At 38.7% G+C, this 17,942-nt stretch overlaps 1 protein-coding gene across 1 annotated transcript; it reads right to left on the bottom strand.

Moving 5' to 3' along the window:
- Positions 1-8,077: 8,077 nt before the first annotated feature.
- On the bottom strand, positions 8,078-8,476 carry LOC145984892 (protein GVQW3-like). The gene has a single exon (XM_083118265.1). It carries the CDS (start codon positions 8,474-8,476, stop codon positions 8,078-8,080), a length of 399 nt encoding a protein of 132 aa, XP_082974391.1.
- Positions 8,477-17,942: the final 9,466 nt, after the last annotated feature.

Genomic DNA, 17,942 nt, shown 5'->3' with positions numbered 1-17,942 from the left:
GTAGGAGCCATTTGGGAGCGGGATGTTCCAGAACTAAAATTCAATATTGAACATCCAGGCGCGCCGCCTCGCTGTCAAGTACACAATAGCAGTTTGTGACGCTTTGGAACGCTTCCATTTCCTGCATGGTTTGGCACCTTTCGCGATGCATACTTTAAAATAATAAAGAAAAAAGAAAGCTCTACATATTCGCTAGTGGCATGATGAAATGTGGGTGTGGATGGAAAGATTTGTTTATTTCTCCACCGTCAGAGACTCGGACTGGCTTTAAAATTGCAATAACAGTGACCTTAATATACGAGGGTCGATCAATAAATAAGATTTTTAAAAATAAAAATTGCATCGGGACAATGTAGTAAAGCACTCTCTGTAAGTTCGGCCAACAGAGATAGCCAGGAACGAAGAAAAACTTATGGCATTATTATTCATAATTAAATCGTATAATATACCGAGGTGTATGGAAAAACATTACCTTCAAATGATGTGGGTATGTAAGGTAATGGGTCGTCTTCCGAATGCCACGCCTCACACTTTGAACATCTAATAGCAACACAGTTCTAAATCTAAAAGGGGCATTCAAATGAAAATGGGTCAGCCACCAAAAAGTTTCATTTAAATGGATTACCTCAAAAGTAATCTCCATAACACATTTATTGCACTGCAATGGGAGGCAAGAATGTCAATTCCGTTCCTGTAGTATCTTGTCGGCTGGTGGCGGGTCCAAAACCTTACTCGATCGCATACGTCCTTGTCCGAGCGAAACGATGACCACGAGTTGCATCCAGAGAGATGTAGGAAGTTGCATAAAAATCTCATCATTTGATGCATTAAAGCACAGCTCGACATAGTCACTTGCACCATGATACACATTGGCGTTATTATCTTTAAAAATAGGACACAACAATACATAAATGCATCATACTGTAAACAAAATTCTTGGTAAAGATAAAATGGATTTGAAGCATTTAGTTTTCAGTGTGTCGTATAGCGAGGTACATGAAAGACACATTGCAAAAAAATACAGCTTATTGCAATTAAAGAAAAATTAAAATGTGACGGAAAATTTTAAAATATTCACAGACTCCAGAGCTGTTGACACTTGACGAAATCTAATCCCAGTTAGAGTCGAATTTACTTTCGGAACATCTCCAGCGGACTACGCGAGTCTGTCTAGCGAGCCTAGTGGGCGTGTAGAACCTGAGAAAGGGACTTAGCGATAGGTTCTGTGTTGAGATGACGTCAGCGGCTCGCTTCGTTGATTGGCTGCTCCGAGAGTTCTGACTCGTTCCGAACCTTCAAATGCATAACAGTCAAAGATGTTATGGAAATAATCTCCCTCTACAGCCCGACGATTCTCTAAATCTTTGAACAAGAGATGGAGCTCATTAACGCTTTGGGGAAGTTTGTACATAAAAGTATAACAAATGTTCAATGAGTTTAAAAATATTACTCCATAAAAACAGGTTTATTACACAGACTGTGGCAAAATGGAATAATAATGGGTGACGAATTAAAATTAAAATTAAAGTTATAATTATGTTTTACTACTTCATGATAGTTTTATGCAATTTATACCCTTTCACAAAGAGTAGCTGCAATACGTATGTCATACGGCTATGGATAGTATCTCCTCCAGTGACGGGAGCAGAATGGGGACCAAGGGGGTTTACGCCCCCTTTCTAACCGTGAGGTCCATAGCAAACACAAAAAGTAGATAAAGTTGATTTTTTTTTATTTAGCGCCGTTTCTGTTACACTTTTTGATGGGATGCGATGATTTAATTGTTGTTTTAAGTCCACTTCATGCACCGAAAAGCTAATTGGGACTGGACCTACAGTTTAAAGTGGAAACCAAACCACTATGTGCCTCCACCTGGAATCGAACCCGGGACCCCTTCATTACAACGCGCGACGACACTACCACTGCGCCACGGGGAGGCACCCACGATGATTAAATGGAATTGTAATATAATTAAGCCTTGTTTCCATATTAATAACACTAAGTTGCTGACCAAGGCAGTTTATTAAGATAAAAAACACTTAACAGGTAACGTTTCAACCCTGTATCAGAGTCTTCCTTAGACGAAGAACTACGCTATTGTTTTAGTTTAGTTCTTCGTCTGAGGAAGACCCTGATACAGGGTTGAAACGTTACCTGTTATGTGTTTTTTTATCTTAATAAACTGCCTTGGTCAGCAACTTAGTGTTATTAAATGGAACTGATAAAGAGAGACTCACAATGAGCTTAAGCCGGGACTCGAACCTAGGATTGTCGGTAGAGATATCACAAATCGACCACTTAACGTGTTCGGCCAGCGAGTTGGCAAAACGTAGATCAATATATAGTATTTTAGCCAAAATATTAATTTATATGTTATTGAAGGGTAAATTAAATGTGACTACTCCACAGAAGATATTGCCTCTCCTTCCCCAACTCATTAGTATCTCGTGCCTTCACTGAATCATCCCAAAGCAAACCGTGTAATTTTCAGACTGGATATGGACTGCATCGTACGGTATAGCGAAATATATATATTGTGACCTCAAATGAGGGAATCTTGCACGCTACCACTCGATATATGCATCTATAGAAGCAGGGAATTATGGGACAACATAAATTTATGCGTTAGTAACATACTGTCGCGCACTCAACAAACAAAAACACACCGGCGCTAATACGATCACTCCCTTGATTCATGAAGGGTTTTACATCGCTTTAAGTACCACGTTCAAAAACCAACAAAATGTTTAATCCAAACTGCCCACTGCGTAAATAACGGCAACAATTTACGACTCGGCTACGGCAGGGAAATAAAACCGCTTCACGTGGAATTTTACACCCGATGCCTATGGCTTACCTATTTTATGGCCTCTCCATATATTTTTCCCCCACCGCTACATCCCTGCAGCCCTAAATTCTCACCCTCTTGCCCCTGCAGAAGGTTCCATATGTGGGGAGGGGGAAGATGAGTAATGGTTGTCTCTAAGTTTGATCAATGCAGAAAGTTTTGGTCTGCGAGAATGGAGGGAAAGTGTTCGGGTGTTATACTAACAGAAGAAAACTTCTAAATCCTTAATTTTAAGGCACGTTTCCTTAGGTACGTGACCGATACTTAGTGTCCGAGAAAGGTTTATAAATTTATGTAATAAAAAAATAATAATAAGAAAAACAGGAAGCTTGTTATTTTTTTTCACTTACTAACACAAATCAAGGTTCCCCACCGTGGCTAAGCGGGGTAGGACGTTCGCAGGTTCAAGTCTCCGGGGGGACACGTAACAACTTTCCTCCTAAGATTTCGGTCTGTGTAAGGGACCGGCGGCCACCCACCATCGTGAAGAAATTGAAGAGCTACGAAAGAATAGCGGTACCGGTCATGAAAACCTACAACAACGACTGTGGGTTCGTCGTGCTGACCACACGTCACCCCCGTAACTGGTTGGATCAGGTGGGAGTGAGGCCGGCAGTCGGGCTGTTGCACCAAGGGCTATTTTTATTATTCATTATGCAATAACTAATATAAATTAGCAATATAAATTATTCATTATGCAATAACTAATATAAATTGGCAATATAAATTATTCATTATACAATAACTAATATAAATTAGCAATATAAATTATTCATTATGCAATAACTAATACAAATTAGCAATATAAATTATTCATTATGCAATAACTAATACAAATTAGCAATATAAATTATTCATTATGCAATAACTAATATAAATTAGCAATATAAATTATTCATTATGCAATAACTAATACAAATTAGCAATATAAATTATTCATTATGCAATAACTAATATAAATTAGCAATATAAATTATTTATTATGTAATAACTAATAGAAATTAGCAATATAAATTATTCATTATGCAATAACTAATAGAAATGAAAAATAGCACGCATTAGCATTATCTAGTGCTATTAACTACACTTATTCTAACACTATATTTGTTTCCATGATGACGTCGTTGTAGGGTCGTTGCCTTGTAATCAAGGGATCCCGGGTTCGATATCCGGTGGAGGCACATAGTGGTACTGATCCCACTTTAAAGTCCAGTGTTAATTAGCATTTCTGTGCATAAAGTGGGCTTAGATACTAATTATAACACTACATATCGAGAGAGCACCTATTATCTCGTCTTCAGGTCAACAAATTTATTTTTTCCGGTAGTGGGGATCAAACCTACGACAGCTGAGATTTTAAACTCCAAATACGGTGAGCCAACCAACTAGCCCCCTGCGCCCACCGAAATTCTGTACTATTTTTTGCTCCAATTATGCTAATTTTTGAGACAATGCCCAAAAAATCCTATAAGTCATCCCAGTGTAGAATTCAAGCAATGGGCCCCTCTCAAAAATTGTATTAATTAGGCAACAAATAAATGATTAATGAAGAGATTATATATATGTCCCTATATCGGACAGGACAATTTCGGATATGCTTTCCAGAGCTAATTTCGCCCTCATCTTCAGGGTTCGAATGCAATCGATAAATTTAAATCCCTGAAGTTGAAAGTGACGTTACACATAAAAAAACTAAATGCATCATAACTTTTGATGCACCAGGAATGAATCGATTGATGCATTAAAGTATGTTTTGATGCACTAAAGTGTGTTTTATGGCCTCTGCGAAGAATTAGGTATGTAGATTTGATGCATTTTTTAATATCCTAAAGGTAATACCAATGTGCATCAGTTAATGTGTTTTCATGCACCTACCTGCATCATTCTCGATGGTGCTCTTAAACGTTTGGTCTGAGCTACAGACTTCATACATTTTTTAAATTCAGATTATGCATTTATATTTCTGTGTATAATAAACCTTTTCCTGCTCCCACAAAAAGGTTTATTATCCACAGAAATATAAATGCATAATCTGAATAAAAAAATGTATGAAGTCTGTAGCTCAGACCAAACGCGTAAGTGCACCATCCAGAAAGATACAGGAAGGCTCATGAAAACGCATAACTCTTGAAAGCTATTCGGGAAAGACCTGGCTTATATCCTGAGATTGCTTTGTTATTTGCCGCCAGGAAAGCTTCAAGAATTATTAAACTAATATGTTTTTATCAGTTTAGTTAACATTTTTTTGTTAATTAATTCGGGTCAAATTCGTACCATTTCCTTGCAATTACCAAATAATGTGGTCAAATTTATCAAATTTTGTGAAGAGTGCCATCTATCTTCGTACAAAATAGTTACTTTAAACAAATTAGTTTTTACAGTGGTTTGGAAAAGTTTGTTTGAAGTAACCAAAAAATAGTGCCTGGTAACTAAATCATTGTTCACCAGAATCAAATTGTTTTAGTGAACGTGCACATTTGTTTATAGCAGGGGCGACGCCGGGGGGGGGGGGGGGGGGCAAAGGGAATCTTCAACCGAGAACATTATTAAATCTTGCATTGCCATGTTACGTCATGACTTACTAAAACCTTGTCACATTGAGCGCAGAATGTTTGGTGTTGAAGTGACACTACTGCTATTGTGTACAACAGACAACCATTTACTTTTCTCTACTGGTGGTAGTCACTACAATGATTAGCGACTGTTGTCTGTCTTTCGGCATTATTGTTGTTAAGAATTGATTTTCCTTTTGTAAGACACAATATATGTCATTATCCTGCCTAAACAAGCTTTGTTCGTTTCAAATTACAAAACATGCGCTTGTTGTGGTTAAAACAAACAAAAAATTAAACAAGTTACTAGTACGTTTTATTGGCATATTTTCATAAAAGCCTAAAAGCTCATTGGTATTTGATGTAATGGCTAAAGAATGTATGCAAATTTCATGTATTCTTTATTTTACACATCAAACTGAAAATTTCATTCCGCAGCCCCTCAGCTACCTTAGACGATTAATCCTGGCCCGCCTCTGGTTTTGAGTTACCAAAGAATGTCAAAATGACCAAATTTAGTAAATTATACTATTTATTTTCTTTAGAGTTATCAAAAAGCGTATTTTTCTATTCAAACAAATTAGTTTTTGCTGTGTGCGCAAAACCTGATGGTAAGAGACCAGTAGGAAGGCCAAGACGAAGATGGAGGGATACCGTTGAGATGGACATAATGGAAATCGGTAAGGATGGAAAAGATTGGATTAATCTTGCCCAGGAGAGGAAAAGATGGAAGGCTTGTGTTGCTGCAGCCATAAACCTTCGGGTTTAAGAAGACTAGAGAGTTAGTTAGTTGTGTGTGTACTGTATTTTTGCCATCATTACCAATTATCATCACTGATATGCGTTTTTCAACATTTTTGTGCATTTGAACAAGAGTTGGTTGATTGAAGTGTTCTGAATTCAGTTCTGGCGTTTAAACAACGAAAGGACAATGGTTTTGCCAGATTTAATCCGTGCACAATTGATAGCAAAACATGACCGCTGAGGATCCAGTGGGAAAAGGTTCTCGCCTCTAGGAAGAATACCTTCTCCTTACGTCACCGACCTTTGATCGCCACTCCTGTGGGAAGTAATTAAGCAGGTCCCTTTCGCATTAAGATATTTTCCCGTCGTCTCACCGGGAAACTTTAATTAGATCGGCACATTTCGCAGCCAAAGTTATTGATTGTCTGTCAAAGTCTTCTTTGCCGGTTGCATACGCATCATCATTCCTCAAAGGAAGGCGAAAGAACGCTCATGAATAACTAATTTGATTTTTGTCTCCATGGTTTCTGGAGAAGTGGGAAATGGAATACAAATATGTTCACCGAAAAACGGCGTGGGGTAATGTAGAAGCAGCTGCTCTAGTCATGCATTGTTGTATCTATGGACAGTGATGGCGATTGGGTGCCAAACTGAGGGAAGGGGGACAAGTACAGTTTATTTCTTCTTGAAGCAGGAAGCGGAGGCCAAAGGGAGAACACGTCTACCTGGTGAAAGCAAAAACATTACATTTAAAGGATTCGGCCCAGATAAAACTAATTAAAACATAAGTAAATTAAACGAACAAGCATGTCTGATAATTTAGAATTTCTTGGGATAAAAACAATAAATTAAACAAAGTAGCTACAAAAATAATACTCTATTATTTAGTATTTAAACAAACTTCGTACTAACTCCTGGGGGCCTACCTCCCGAAGAACCACAATACGTTTTCAATAGAAGGCACACTACCTGACATAAAACATCCAGACCAAATTGCTGCTGGATACTATATTTCTCAATTAACTTAAATTCAAATTACATAATGTTCGAATTTTATTGAAATACTTATCCTATTGAAAATGTATCATTTAAACTGACTAACCAAGAGTAACTTAATTAGTGCTCATTGTATTTCATTCATTTAATTACCACCACTATTCATTGTAATTATATTATTTGTATCATATCATTCTGCAATATACGAGGGGGGGCTGGAAAGTTCGTGAAATCACCCAGAAGGAATACAGCTGGAACAACCATTTTAATACATTTTTCAAGGTATTCCCCCCGAAGCTCAATACACGTTTCACAACAATGTTTCAACATTTGTAACCCTTTCAAATAGAAGGTTTTGTCCTGCCATGCAAAACAGCCCTCCACCTCCTCAACCAGTGCCTCTTCGGACGGAAAATGTGTGCCCTTGAGATGTTTTTTGAGGTTTGGAAAGAGGTGATAGTCGGATGGGGCGATATCAGGGAAATAGGGTGGGTGGGGTACACAGGTAAAGCCCAGATCCGCCAGCAATTGCATGGTTTGATGGGCCTTGTGCGAGGGCGCATTGTCCTGGAGAAATTGCACACCACGGCTCACTTTTCCCCGACGTTTTTCCTTCAGAGCCGCCTTCAATTCAATCAAATATTGGGAATAAACAGCAGCACTGATGTTTTCACCCTGTTTAAGATATTTTATGAGGATGACACAGTCCTTATCCCAAAAGACCGATGCCAGAACCTTCCCTGCTGACCTTTGACTTCGGAACTTTTTCGGTCGAGGAGACCCACTGTGGCGCATCTCCATGGGTTGCTTTTTAGTCTGTGGATCATAATGGTGAATACATGTTTCATCTTCAGTCACCAGACAGCGCAAAAAATCATAAGGGTGTTGAAATTTGCGCACGATCTCCCGTGACATCTGCACTCGTGTTCTCTTCTGGTCAGCATTCAGACATTTTGGGTTCCATTTCGCACTGAGCTTCCGTGTCCAGATACTCTGATATTATGACACCCACACACTCACGCAATATCCCCAGATACGCAGCAATGGTTTTGGTGGATATGCGCTTATCCTCCATGAACATGTCGTGCACTTTGACAATGTTTTCCCTAGTCACTGCACTTGCAGGCCTGCCAGAGCGGGGTTCATCTTCAGTCTCACCATGTCCAGTCCTAAAACGCCTCACCCATTTGGCTACTGTTGTATATCCTGGGGCATGTTCCCCCAAAGTCTCATGCAAAGTTTTATGGATATCCATGGGGGATTTGTCTTGCAACACGAAAAACTTGATGACACTGCGAAGCTCATTCTTCTCAAATTTCCTTAGGTCCTCCGCCATCTCTTCTTACTGAACGTGAAACAAAAAAAATAACAATGACAAAAGGATCATATGCAGGATAAGAGGTTTACAATATATGCTCTTTCTAATGGCTACAACAATTTGTTTCAATTTTTATTTCTTCTGGGTGATTTCATGAACTTTCCAGCCCCCCCTCGTATGGTCGTATACACCGTGCTGAAAGCTTCAAAAGAAGAGAAAGTTGCCATTTACAGAGCGACCTTCCAGACAAGTTACGGTTAAAGGACCTTGTACCGTACCTGCTTCAGTCGTCCAAGAATGTTTTTCTCTCATTTCAGGGATGGTTCAAATATTTTTTAAATTTCTTTACTATAGAAAGGATGTTTAAGAGGTGATGGTGATGATCTGATGATGATTCGAATTGAGAATGGGCAATAAAAACGTAGTCGAAAGAAGGTGAAGTTACAAAAAAAAGCCCTTAAGACATAAAGAAGGCTAAAAAGGACGAATAAGCCAAAAAACGCCGAAAAAGGCAAGAAAGGACAAATAAAACCCACCTTTTTCTGGCCTACAATGACCCAAAATGAACATATATTATGTTGGGCCTCGTCTTCGGACACTAGGGGAAAAAAAAGGATTTTTCCTCAACTTCCGAGCCCTAGTGATAACCATAAATTTCCAAAAATAATGAACCAATTACAATCCTCCAAAAAAAACTTTATGACCTACATAAACTATAAGCTATAACTGTTCCGCATGCCAGAATAATTATAATGCATCAATCTACAAATGTCAGAAATCAATAAATATGACTCGATCTAGACAACAGAATGGTCTAGACATTCTAAAAAGAACAAAAACAAAAAAATAATGATTATAGCTAAATAATACATGTAACCCTATTATTATTATTATTTCTTTTGATGTATGTACGTGCATGTAATTGTATATTATAAATAAAGAACAATAAAGAAAGGAAAAGAGAGGGGGAAACCGATAAATTAGGAGCAAAAGACGTCCTGGTTTATTTAAAGGCACCAGGCCATAAGCACATACTCTCGATAGTATTCGGATGGAGGCGGACCCCGCCTCTCTTTGAAAAAGTTTTTCTTCTTGGTAGACCACGCTTAGCAGTAAGAGCTCATAGTGCGGGGGAAAAAGTTGCAAGATTGGGAGCAACTGCCCCCACTTGCCCCTCCTAATCGCCGTCACTGTCTATGGAACAGTTCAACGTTCCAAGTGCCACAGCTAAGATATAATTCCACACCAAAATCGCTGAATCATGAATTGTTGCCTGTATCTATGGACGATTCCGCGTTTCCCCTGTTGAGTCATGCATGTGTCTAGGATGTCATGTATTGATGCATTTATCTACAGTATATAGTTCTGTTTTTAGTTTTGATAGTTTGACGTTAAAAATTGTCCCATATTTGTTATTACTTATAAATAAGCTACATTTCCTTTTTACAAGGTTTGGAAACCGCAAATAAACTGTGGTACTGTTTCAAAGTTCTTTAATCTACTAAGGCACTTACCAAAAGAGAAGAAAATAGTCCAACAAATACAAGAATTGAATTCAGGATCTTCTTTCGCGACATTCCAGATATGTGACAATTAGTGGCGGAACGAAATGTGGCGACATCTTATGTCTCGCCCACATCACTTAGCTCTATAGAGGAGTCCAGGTTAACGTGAGAAAGTCTTATCATTCAGTAGTTAACTTACTTGGCCCACTAGATCCTACAGCCACATAACTTTAGGGTCTCGTGAACGCATGCGGTGCATACTGCGCATGCGTCAATTGTGAGAAAAGAATTATTCCTTTCTTTCACTTCAGATCCAAGAAATGTAATATATAAGCTTAGTTCAGCGCTCTCGTGTAAAGTCAATACTTCTCCTATATGAAGAAATTAGAATGTAGAAATGCTCATGAATGTCGTCGCAGAGCAAGCTGTCCTTTTCCTCACAATTGACGCATGCGCAGCATGCACCGCATGCGTTCACGAGACGCCTCTGATATGTAATGAGAGCTAATTGCCATATGCCTGTTTTATGGAAATATTCTTATTGAGTCATATAGACAGTTTTAATTTTAACCGGTGTGCGAATTAACGGGGGGAGATGCTGGGAATTTCCCCCCTCACAAAAAAAAATATCCCCGGCAAAAGAAAATTATTTTTATCCCTATCAGGAATGTTTATATTCCCCCCCTCACAGAAAATGCGATGCAACATTTTTTTAACTATGTAACAAACAAAATTGAAAAATTATTTCCCTATTGAAAAGTATGTAGCCTTGTGGATTAAAGAAGGGCACCATTTTGTAACTGGCTAACCTCACCGAGTCGAGACATCAGCAGCATGGGAGCCCGCAGGTGGGGGAGGGGGAGGCAATTGCTCCCTCTGAGATTTCTGGAAAGAGTTAATGTAATTCGAATGGTGAAATTCTAGAGATATTTTATAACAACAAGTATTGCTTTCTTTTTTTCTTACAGGTCGTAAGTTACAGCAACTATTATTATTATTATTATTTGCAGTAGGATTATATTTAAGCTTACAGTCTATTTTACACTTATTATCTGACTATAAAAAACAGCTTCTTGTACTACATGAATTAATGTTAAGTATACAGTTATGCAAATTGTATATAGATATTCAGAATATGGAAATTACAAACGTATGTAATTTTAAAGAACATAAGTAGTAGTAGTAGTTTGATTGACTGATTGAATTAGTGTCTTAAGTCCACTTTATGCACAGTAAGGCTAATTCGGACTGGACCTACAGTTTAAAGTGGGACCTAAACCACTATGTGCCTCCAGTAGTAGTACTAGTAGTAATAGTAATGTAATAATAATAACACCAACAAAATAAAAACAATAATAATAGCAGTAATAATATTGATGATAATAATAATAATAATAATAATAATAATAATAATAATAATAATAATAATAATAATAATAATAATAATAATAATAATAATAAAAGTTTCTGTTACTTTGACATATTTCCGTAATTTGTCTATGGTAGTGTGCCCTCAAATATGGATCGTGAAGTAAAAGACGAAGTGAAATTGAAAAATAAGTTAACATGATCATCGTCTCCATGTTAAAATGTAGTTTTGTGTATCTTACCGAGATACGTGAAAATGAAATAATGATTATGGGCTGAAACTGCTTAGGCTGACATTTTATATTATTTTATTGTCACATTGAAATGATGTGCGATTGAATGTTATAACTGCATTTTATTATTTCGCAGAATATGATTAACCTTTGAGTCATTCCATGCCAAATCAACACAGATATGTGCAATTTTTAACCTGACCATCTCCGATTTTCATGAAATTTGGGGAGTTGAAACTATGCATAGAACTTAGTAACTATGAAATTTTTTAGTCTCGTGCGTCTTGTAATTGTTAAATTATTCAAGGTCAAAGTTAGCATAAATTGCCCTTTTTGAGCCCGCTTAGCTATACTAAATCTGCTGTAACTCCGCCCCTATTTCACCTAGGAAGCTCAAATAAAGCTTATTGTACAGGGAATTGAATAAGCTTTCCAGTGATATATAGCAAGCCTACCTTTGGATAAAAATATAATTTTATCACGTGACCTTGGCCTTTGACCTTGAATATCTCAAAACATGTCATCACCAAAAATCGTGAAAAAAATATATTTGGTCCCTCATACCATACTCTAAAACATACCAAAATATGATTCTGGGACTGCAATGGGATCAGAAGATACAAAATAATATGTGTAGCTATGTGACTGATAAAATCCTCATTACATGAACTATGAAGAGTCAAATGTCCCTTAACACTCCCTACAAAATGTGAAGGAGTTATCCTGGGTATAATTGGTCATAAAAGAAATAGGTTAGGCACAGGGAGATCCCTAGCCATGTGTGTCAAGCGCAGGTCCGGCATATTGTTGACCGCCATATTGAATTCAACGCAAAAATTTCAAAGGAAAGGGGGTGATGTGATATATCAAATGAGGCTAGAATTTCACGAGAAATGAAGTGACGAAGGTTTTTCCAACATATATTTAACCAGCAAAAAATTATTACTGCATGCTTGTAACCATTTTCTCCTTTTCGAGGTGTTAAAAACAAAGCATTGGAATGCTCCTAACGTGTTAGGAACTCATCGAGATCACGCTGACATCTTGGGAGAGAAAGAAGTATACGCACCATTGCATATGATTTTAATCAGCTACATTCACCAAATAGTTGAAAAGTGAAGAATATTGGGAAAAGTATCTCAAACAATTACGTGACACTTCCTTTGGAATGAAAAATTCTTCAGTGACGAGGCAAATTTTTATGTTCACGGTGAAGTTAATAAAAATAATATGCAATACCTGTGATTTGCTCAGGCGAATGGTTGTTGCTGGTAAGCTAATTATGTGGTATAATGTATGGCGAACGGAAATGGTTGGTCCATATTCAACAACGGAACCTTAAATGGTGAGGGCTTCTTGGATTTGTTAAGTGAACAAATTTTTTCACCCTTGCTTACGGGATATGGCACTTTTCGAGAGTTTTGAAACAGGACAGAGTGTGACCACACTATGTGGACATTTTGGCAATTTCTTCATGGTAATTTTCTAGGTAGATTGATGGGCACACGGGGATCTATTAAAAGGCCTGCACATTCCCCAGATCTAACATCTTAGGAGGACTTTTACCTTCAGAAACATTTGAAGAGAATGGTGCATGCACTAAAAGTCCCTGATATTGACCATCTGAGAGAAGGCATAGTTGCTGCTTGCGATGTTGTTGCACATGCTACATTACCAAATGTTCTATGCGAGTGTGAGAGACGTCAACGAGTGTGCTCACAGGAACATTGACAACGTTATAATGTGCAAATATCGTAAGTGAAAGATATGTGTATAACTTTTTGCTGGCGTAAGATACGTTGGAAAATCCTTTGTCACTTCATTTCTCGTGAAATTCTAGCCTCATTTGATATATCACATCACCCACCCCCTTTCCTTTGAAATTTTTGCGTTGAATTCAATATGGCGGTCAACAATATGCCGGACCTGCGCTTGACACACACGGCTAGAAATCTCCCTGTGCCTAACCTATTTCTTTCATGACCAATTATACCCAGGATAACTCCTTCACATTTTGTAGGGAGTGTTAAGGGACATTTGACTCTTCATAGTTCATGTAATGAGGCTTTTATCAGTCACATAGTTACACATATTATTTTGTATCATTTGATCCCATTGCAGTCCCAGAATGATTTTTTGGTATGTTTTAGAGTATGGTATGAGGGACCCAATATATTTTTTTCACGATTTTTGGTGATGACATGTTTTGAGATATTCAAGGTCAAAGGTCAAGGTCACGTGGCAAAATTATATTTTTATCCAAAGGTAGGCTTGTTATATATCACTGGAAAGCTTATTCAATTCCCTGTACAATAAGCTTTATTTGAGCTTCCTAGGTGAAATAGGGGCGGAGTTACAGCAGATTTAGTATAGCTAAGCGGGCTCAAAAAGGGCAATTTATGCTAACTTTGACCTTGAATAATTTAACAATTACAAGACGCACGAAACTAAAAAATTTTATACTTACTAAGTTCCATGCATAGTTTCAATTCCCCAAATTTCATGAAAATCGGAGATGGTCAGGTCAAAGGCTGTGTTGATTTCGCATGGAATGACTCCTTTTCTGTAAGTGAACAATGATGTACACGTACTTGTTGCACTCTGATACGATATTTGTAATTGCTTAGGCAGGTCTGTCAGCATGTGTATCCATTTTACGTTTCGGTCTGTAGATATTGCATACTTTCAAATGTGCTGTATTTGAGTCTTACATAATTTACGAAATTATTATTTAGAATTGTAATTGCACAGAGCCGTTTCCGGTAAATTTCTCGTATCGGACAAACGGCTCAAATTTGCTAGTTCTTTTCATTTCAATATTCGTACTTACGTACGAATTGAGAAACATCGTTGATGATGGCATTTCGCTTATTTCACGGAAATAAGCTCTATTTGCGACATATCGAGTAAGTTTTCTTAGTTTCTTTTTGCCTTCGGTAACACGCAAAATGGCGGTCACAGTTTTACTACCGTACTCGGCATGCAGTGTTTCCACCCCACTGCACCCAAAAATACCTACGTAGCCCCACAAACAATTTACGCATAGCACCACGAACCATTGATACATAGCCCCACGAACCATTTCCGGTAAGGTTAGGTTAGGTAGGGTCACGTTTAGGTTACAATAGGTAAAAATTGGTTTAGAAATAAAATGCGTAGCCCCACACACCATTCTCGCATAGCCCCACGAACCATTGACACATAGCCCCACGAACCATTGACACATAGCCCCACAAACCATTTGCGGAAACGTACCTTCTTCAGTTACAAAAACACGTGTTTGGAAATACTGACCGGCATTGACCGTGATTACGTCATCACACACAGGCAACATCCGGCTGGAAGGAAATGGATGCAACAGCTTTCGTGCATCGGTCACACATTTATATCGAAAAATAGATGATTTGCCGGCAAAATTCAATGAAAGCTGCGAGAAAACACTTCTCCGAACTTGCAGAAGTATAAAGAAACTGCATTCGGAAAGTAATTTCTCCTGTAAATTTGATGAAATCCGTTTGTCCGATACGAGAAATTTACCCGGTTTCCTTCCATGTATAGGTTTTAGGTTGACAGTGCTGCTTCTTAGGCTCTGAAATACGGGATACTGCCAATCATTCCATTACGAGTGCAGTATGACCGAGCGTAGCACGCTCGAGCGAGGGAGACTCGAACGAGTTTGAGCGAGCGAAAGTGGTCCGATGCAGTACTCTAGCACATATGTATATGACAGCAGACGGTGTAGACTGTGATGGGCTGGTGCTTCGGGCGATTATATCCATCAGTGGATCTTCACCGGTGCGAGTCGCTTGCGAGATTGTCTTTTGTTTTAAGAGACGCGTTCCGGCAAACCCCTCCTTTACCTCCCCAACACACCCACACACACACACAAGGATGGCAGAAACGATTCAGTTGGAAATGAAGTGTCAGATCGCGAGATTGCGGAATGAAGATATTCCTGGAAGAAATTCGAATTGGGAAGCGGGGAGGGTTTCTCTCCCCCTTCTAACCGCTTCATCTAATCCGTACGTTTGGACCACTTCCACCCCCTTCTCCATTACACGCTCCCGCCCTACTCCAGGGATTAGTCTGACTCAGCATCTGGGAAGAAGGAAGGGAATAGAAAAGCTTTCCTCCCCCTGAAAAAGGAAACAGGAAGATTCGGATTGGAATCTGAATCGGCGCAGGGTGGGGTGGAATCTGCGATTCTCCATGTTAAAGTAACAGATGGAAAAGCGTCTTCACATCATGTCACAATTGCCAAGTATGTCAGTCGGCAGGTCTTCCTTTTAGCACGTACCTGTAGCATCCCTCGAATGAACGATGTCATGAAAATAAAACTAGGGAAGTCCGGAAATGCAATCAAACTCTTCGAACATAACTTGCTCAAAATGTTTTCATAATAATACCACAAAACGCAACTGGGCTAACATACAGTTACACGAGGCTCGGACAAGAAGTTAGTTGAACTAGCATGAAAGAAATATATATGTACATCGTAAGTTCTTTCATAGACTCAAACACATGAAAATAGAAGGACGCAAGGTCTGGACTATAGGGAAGGTGTTGTCACACCTCTCAAACTAACTAACTCTCCAGCCTTCTTAAACCCGAAGGTTCATGGCTGCAGCAACACAGGCCTTCCATCTGTCTCTATCTTCAGTAAGATCTATATACTCTTTTCCATCCCTACCGATTTCCTTTAGGTCTATCTCAACGTTGTCCCTCCATCTTCGTCTTGGTCTTCCTACAGGTCTCTTACCATCAGGTTTCCCAACAAGAATCCTGTAAACTCCTCTTTCCTCTCCCATTCGTGCCACATGGTCTGCCCACCTAAGTCTTCTTGATTTAATAATTCTAATAATATCTGGACATGAATACAAATGATGTACTTCTAAATTATGGAACCTTCTCCACTCACCTGTCTCTTCATCCCTTTTAGGTCCAAATATTTTCCTAAGGATCTTATTTTCAAATACTCTCAATTTATGTTCCTCTTTCAATGTAAGGGACCAAGTTTCACACCCATATAATACTACAGGCAAAATTACTGTTTTGTATATTTTAACTTTTAGTTTCTTAGATATTAAACGAGAAGACAAAAGTTTATGAAGAGAGAAGTAACATGCATTTCCTGAATTAAGCCTACTTTTTATTTCCTCTTTAATATAATTTTCATTTGTTAATATTACTCCTAAGTATTTGAATTTGGAAACTGGTTCAAACGAGTTGTTATCAATAATTAGATATGGATTATTTACCTAACACTTGGTTTCGGCCTGTAAGCATATATTTAGTTTTTATTCTGTTAAATATTATATTATATTAAAATATTTTATCATTATTCTTAATTTTATTTATATCATCCCCTAATAAGTCTACATCATCTGCATATGCTAACAATTGAGTCACACCATTTAATTTTAGTCCTTCGTTAGATTCTTTTAACTTCCTAACAGCATATTCTAAGGCAAAATTAAAGAGCAATGGAGATAATGCTCTGATTATCCATTACAATCTTTCGGGGGGGGGGGGTGAAGGGGTGACCCTTCGACATAGTACACCCAAATAACCTTACTTCCACGTACTGGACTGCATTTTGAAGACTAACGAAATCCTGGCGTCTGGAATCAAGGGCGGTGTTATCCTCCATGCGGCTTGTGTTGTGTCGTCCTTATGTTGTTGTGATTGTCCCTTCATGATTTCATCTCATCATCATTCATCCTCATCTTCCAGATTAGCCAAATGTGGCTGAAAAGGGAAGTAAAATAAACTAAGCCCCGCGACAAGTTAAGTTTGCAGCAACTTTTCGCCCATGTAGACCCAAACGTGCGTGTAGAATATAGTTCCGCTGCAATACTGCCGATTTTCTCAATGTCTGTGATATGAACAGCTCGGCGGTCGAGGCAAGACTCGCACGGGAGATGCTGAGCGCCGTTCAAGCGCGGTTTAATACATAAAACCTGCTGCAAACTTAGCCTGTCGCGGGGTATAAATCAATCAATCATTGCTATGTATTCTTCCGTATTCTCTTTCGCTGTCCACTCTCAGTACCCTTTCCCAGTTCATTCATTCTTCCTTTCTCTGTCACTCAGTGTTAGTGTCCTCTCTCTCTATTCCTCTTTCCCTATCCATCTCTCTCTCTTTCTGCCATTCTCCTTTCATCTTCATCCCTTTCCGTCATTCTCTTTCCCCATCCCTTTCTCTCCCCCCCTCTATTTACCGAGGCGCCTCCTGGGAAGTGAAAGTAAAAACCGCCACGGAAGAAAGTCGTTGCGATTCCGATCTCGTCTGAAGCGGGATCGTGCTCTCACTCCGAAAAAGCCCTTGGAGACAGTCCCTCCCTCTCCCTCCAGGGACTCGCCCTTGTTCCCCGAGCGT

This window comes from Lepisma saccharinum, chromosome 3 (assembly GCF_977018435.1).
Source record: "Lepisma saccharinum chromosome 3, izLepSacc3.1, whole genome shotgun sequence".
NCBI lineage: Eukaryota > Metazoa > Arthropoda > Insecta > Zygentoma > Lepismatidae > Lepisma > Lepisma saccharinum.
This window is presented reverse-complemented; position numbering and strand designations above follow the sequence as displayed.

Bases quoted from the DNA above. Each gene is read 5' to 3' on its own strand.
- LOC145984892 (XM_083118265.1), bottom strand. From the start codon at position 8,476: ATGGCGGAGGACCTAAGGAAATTTGAGAAGAATGAGCTTCGCAGTGTC.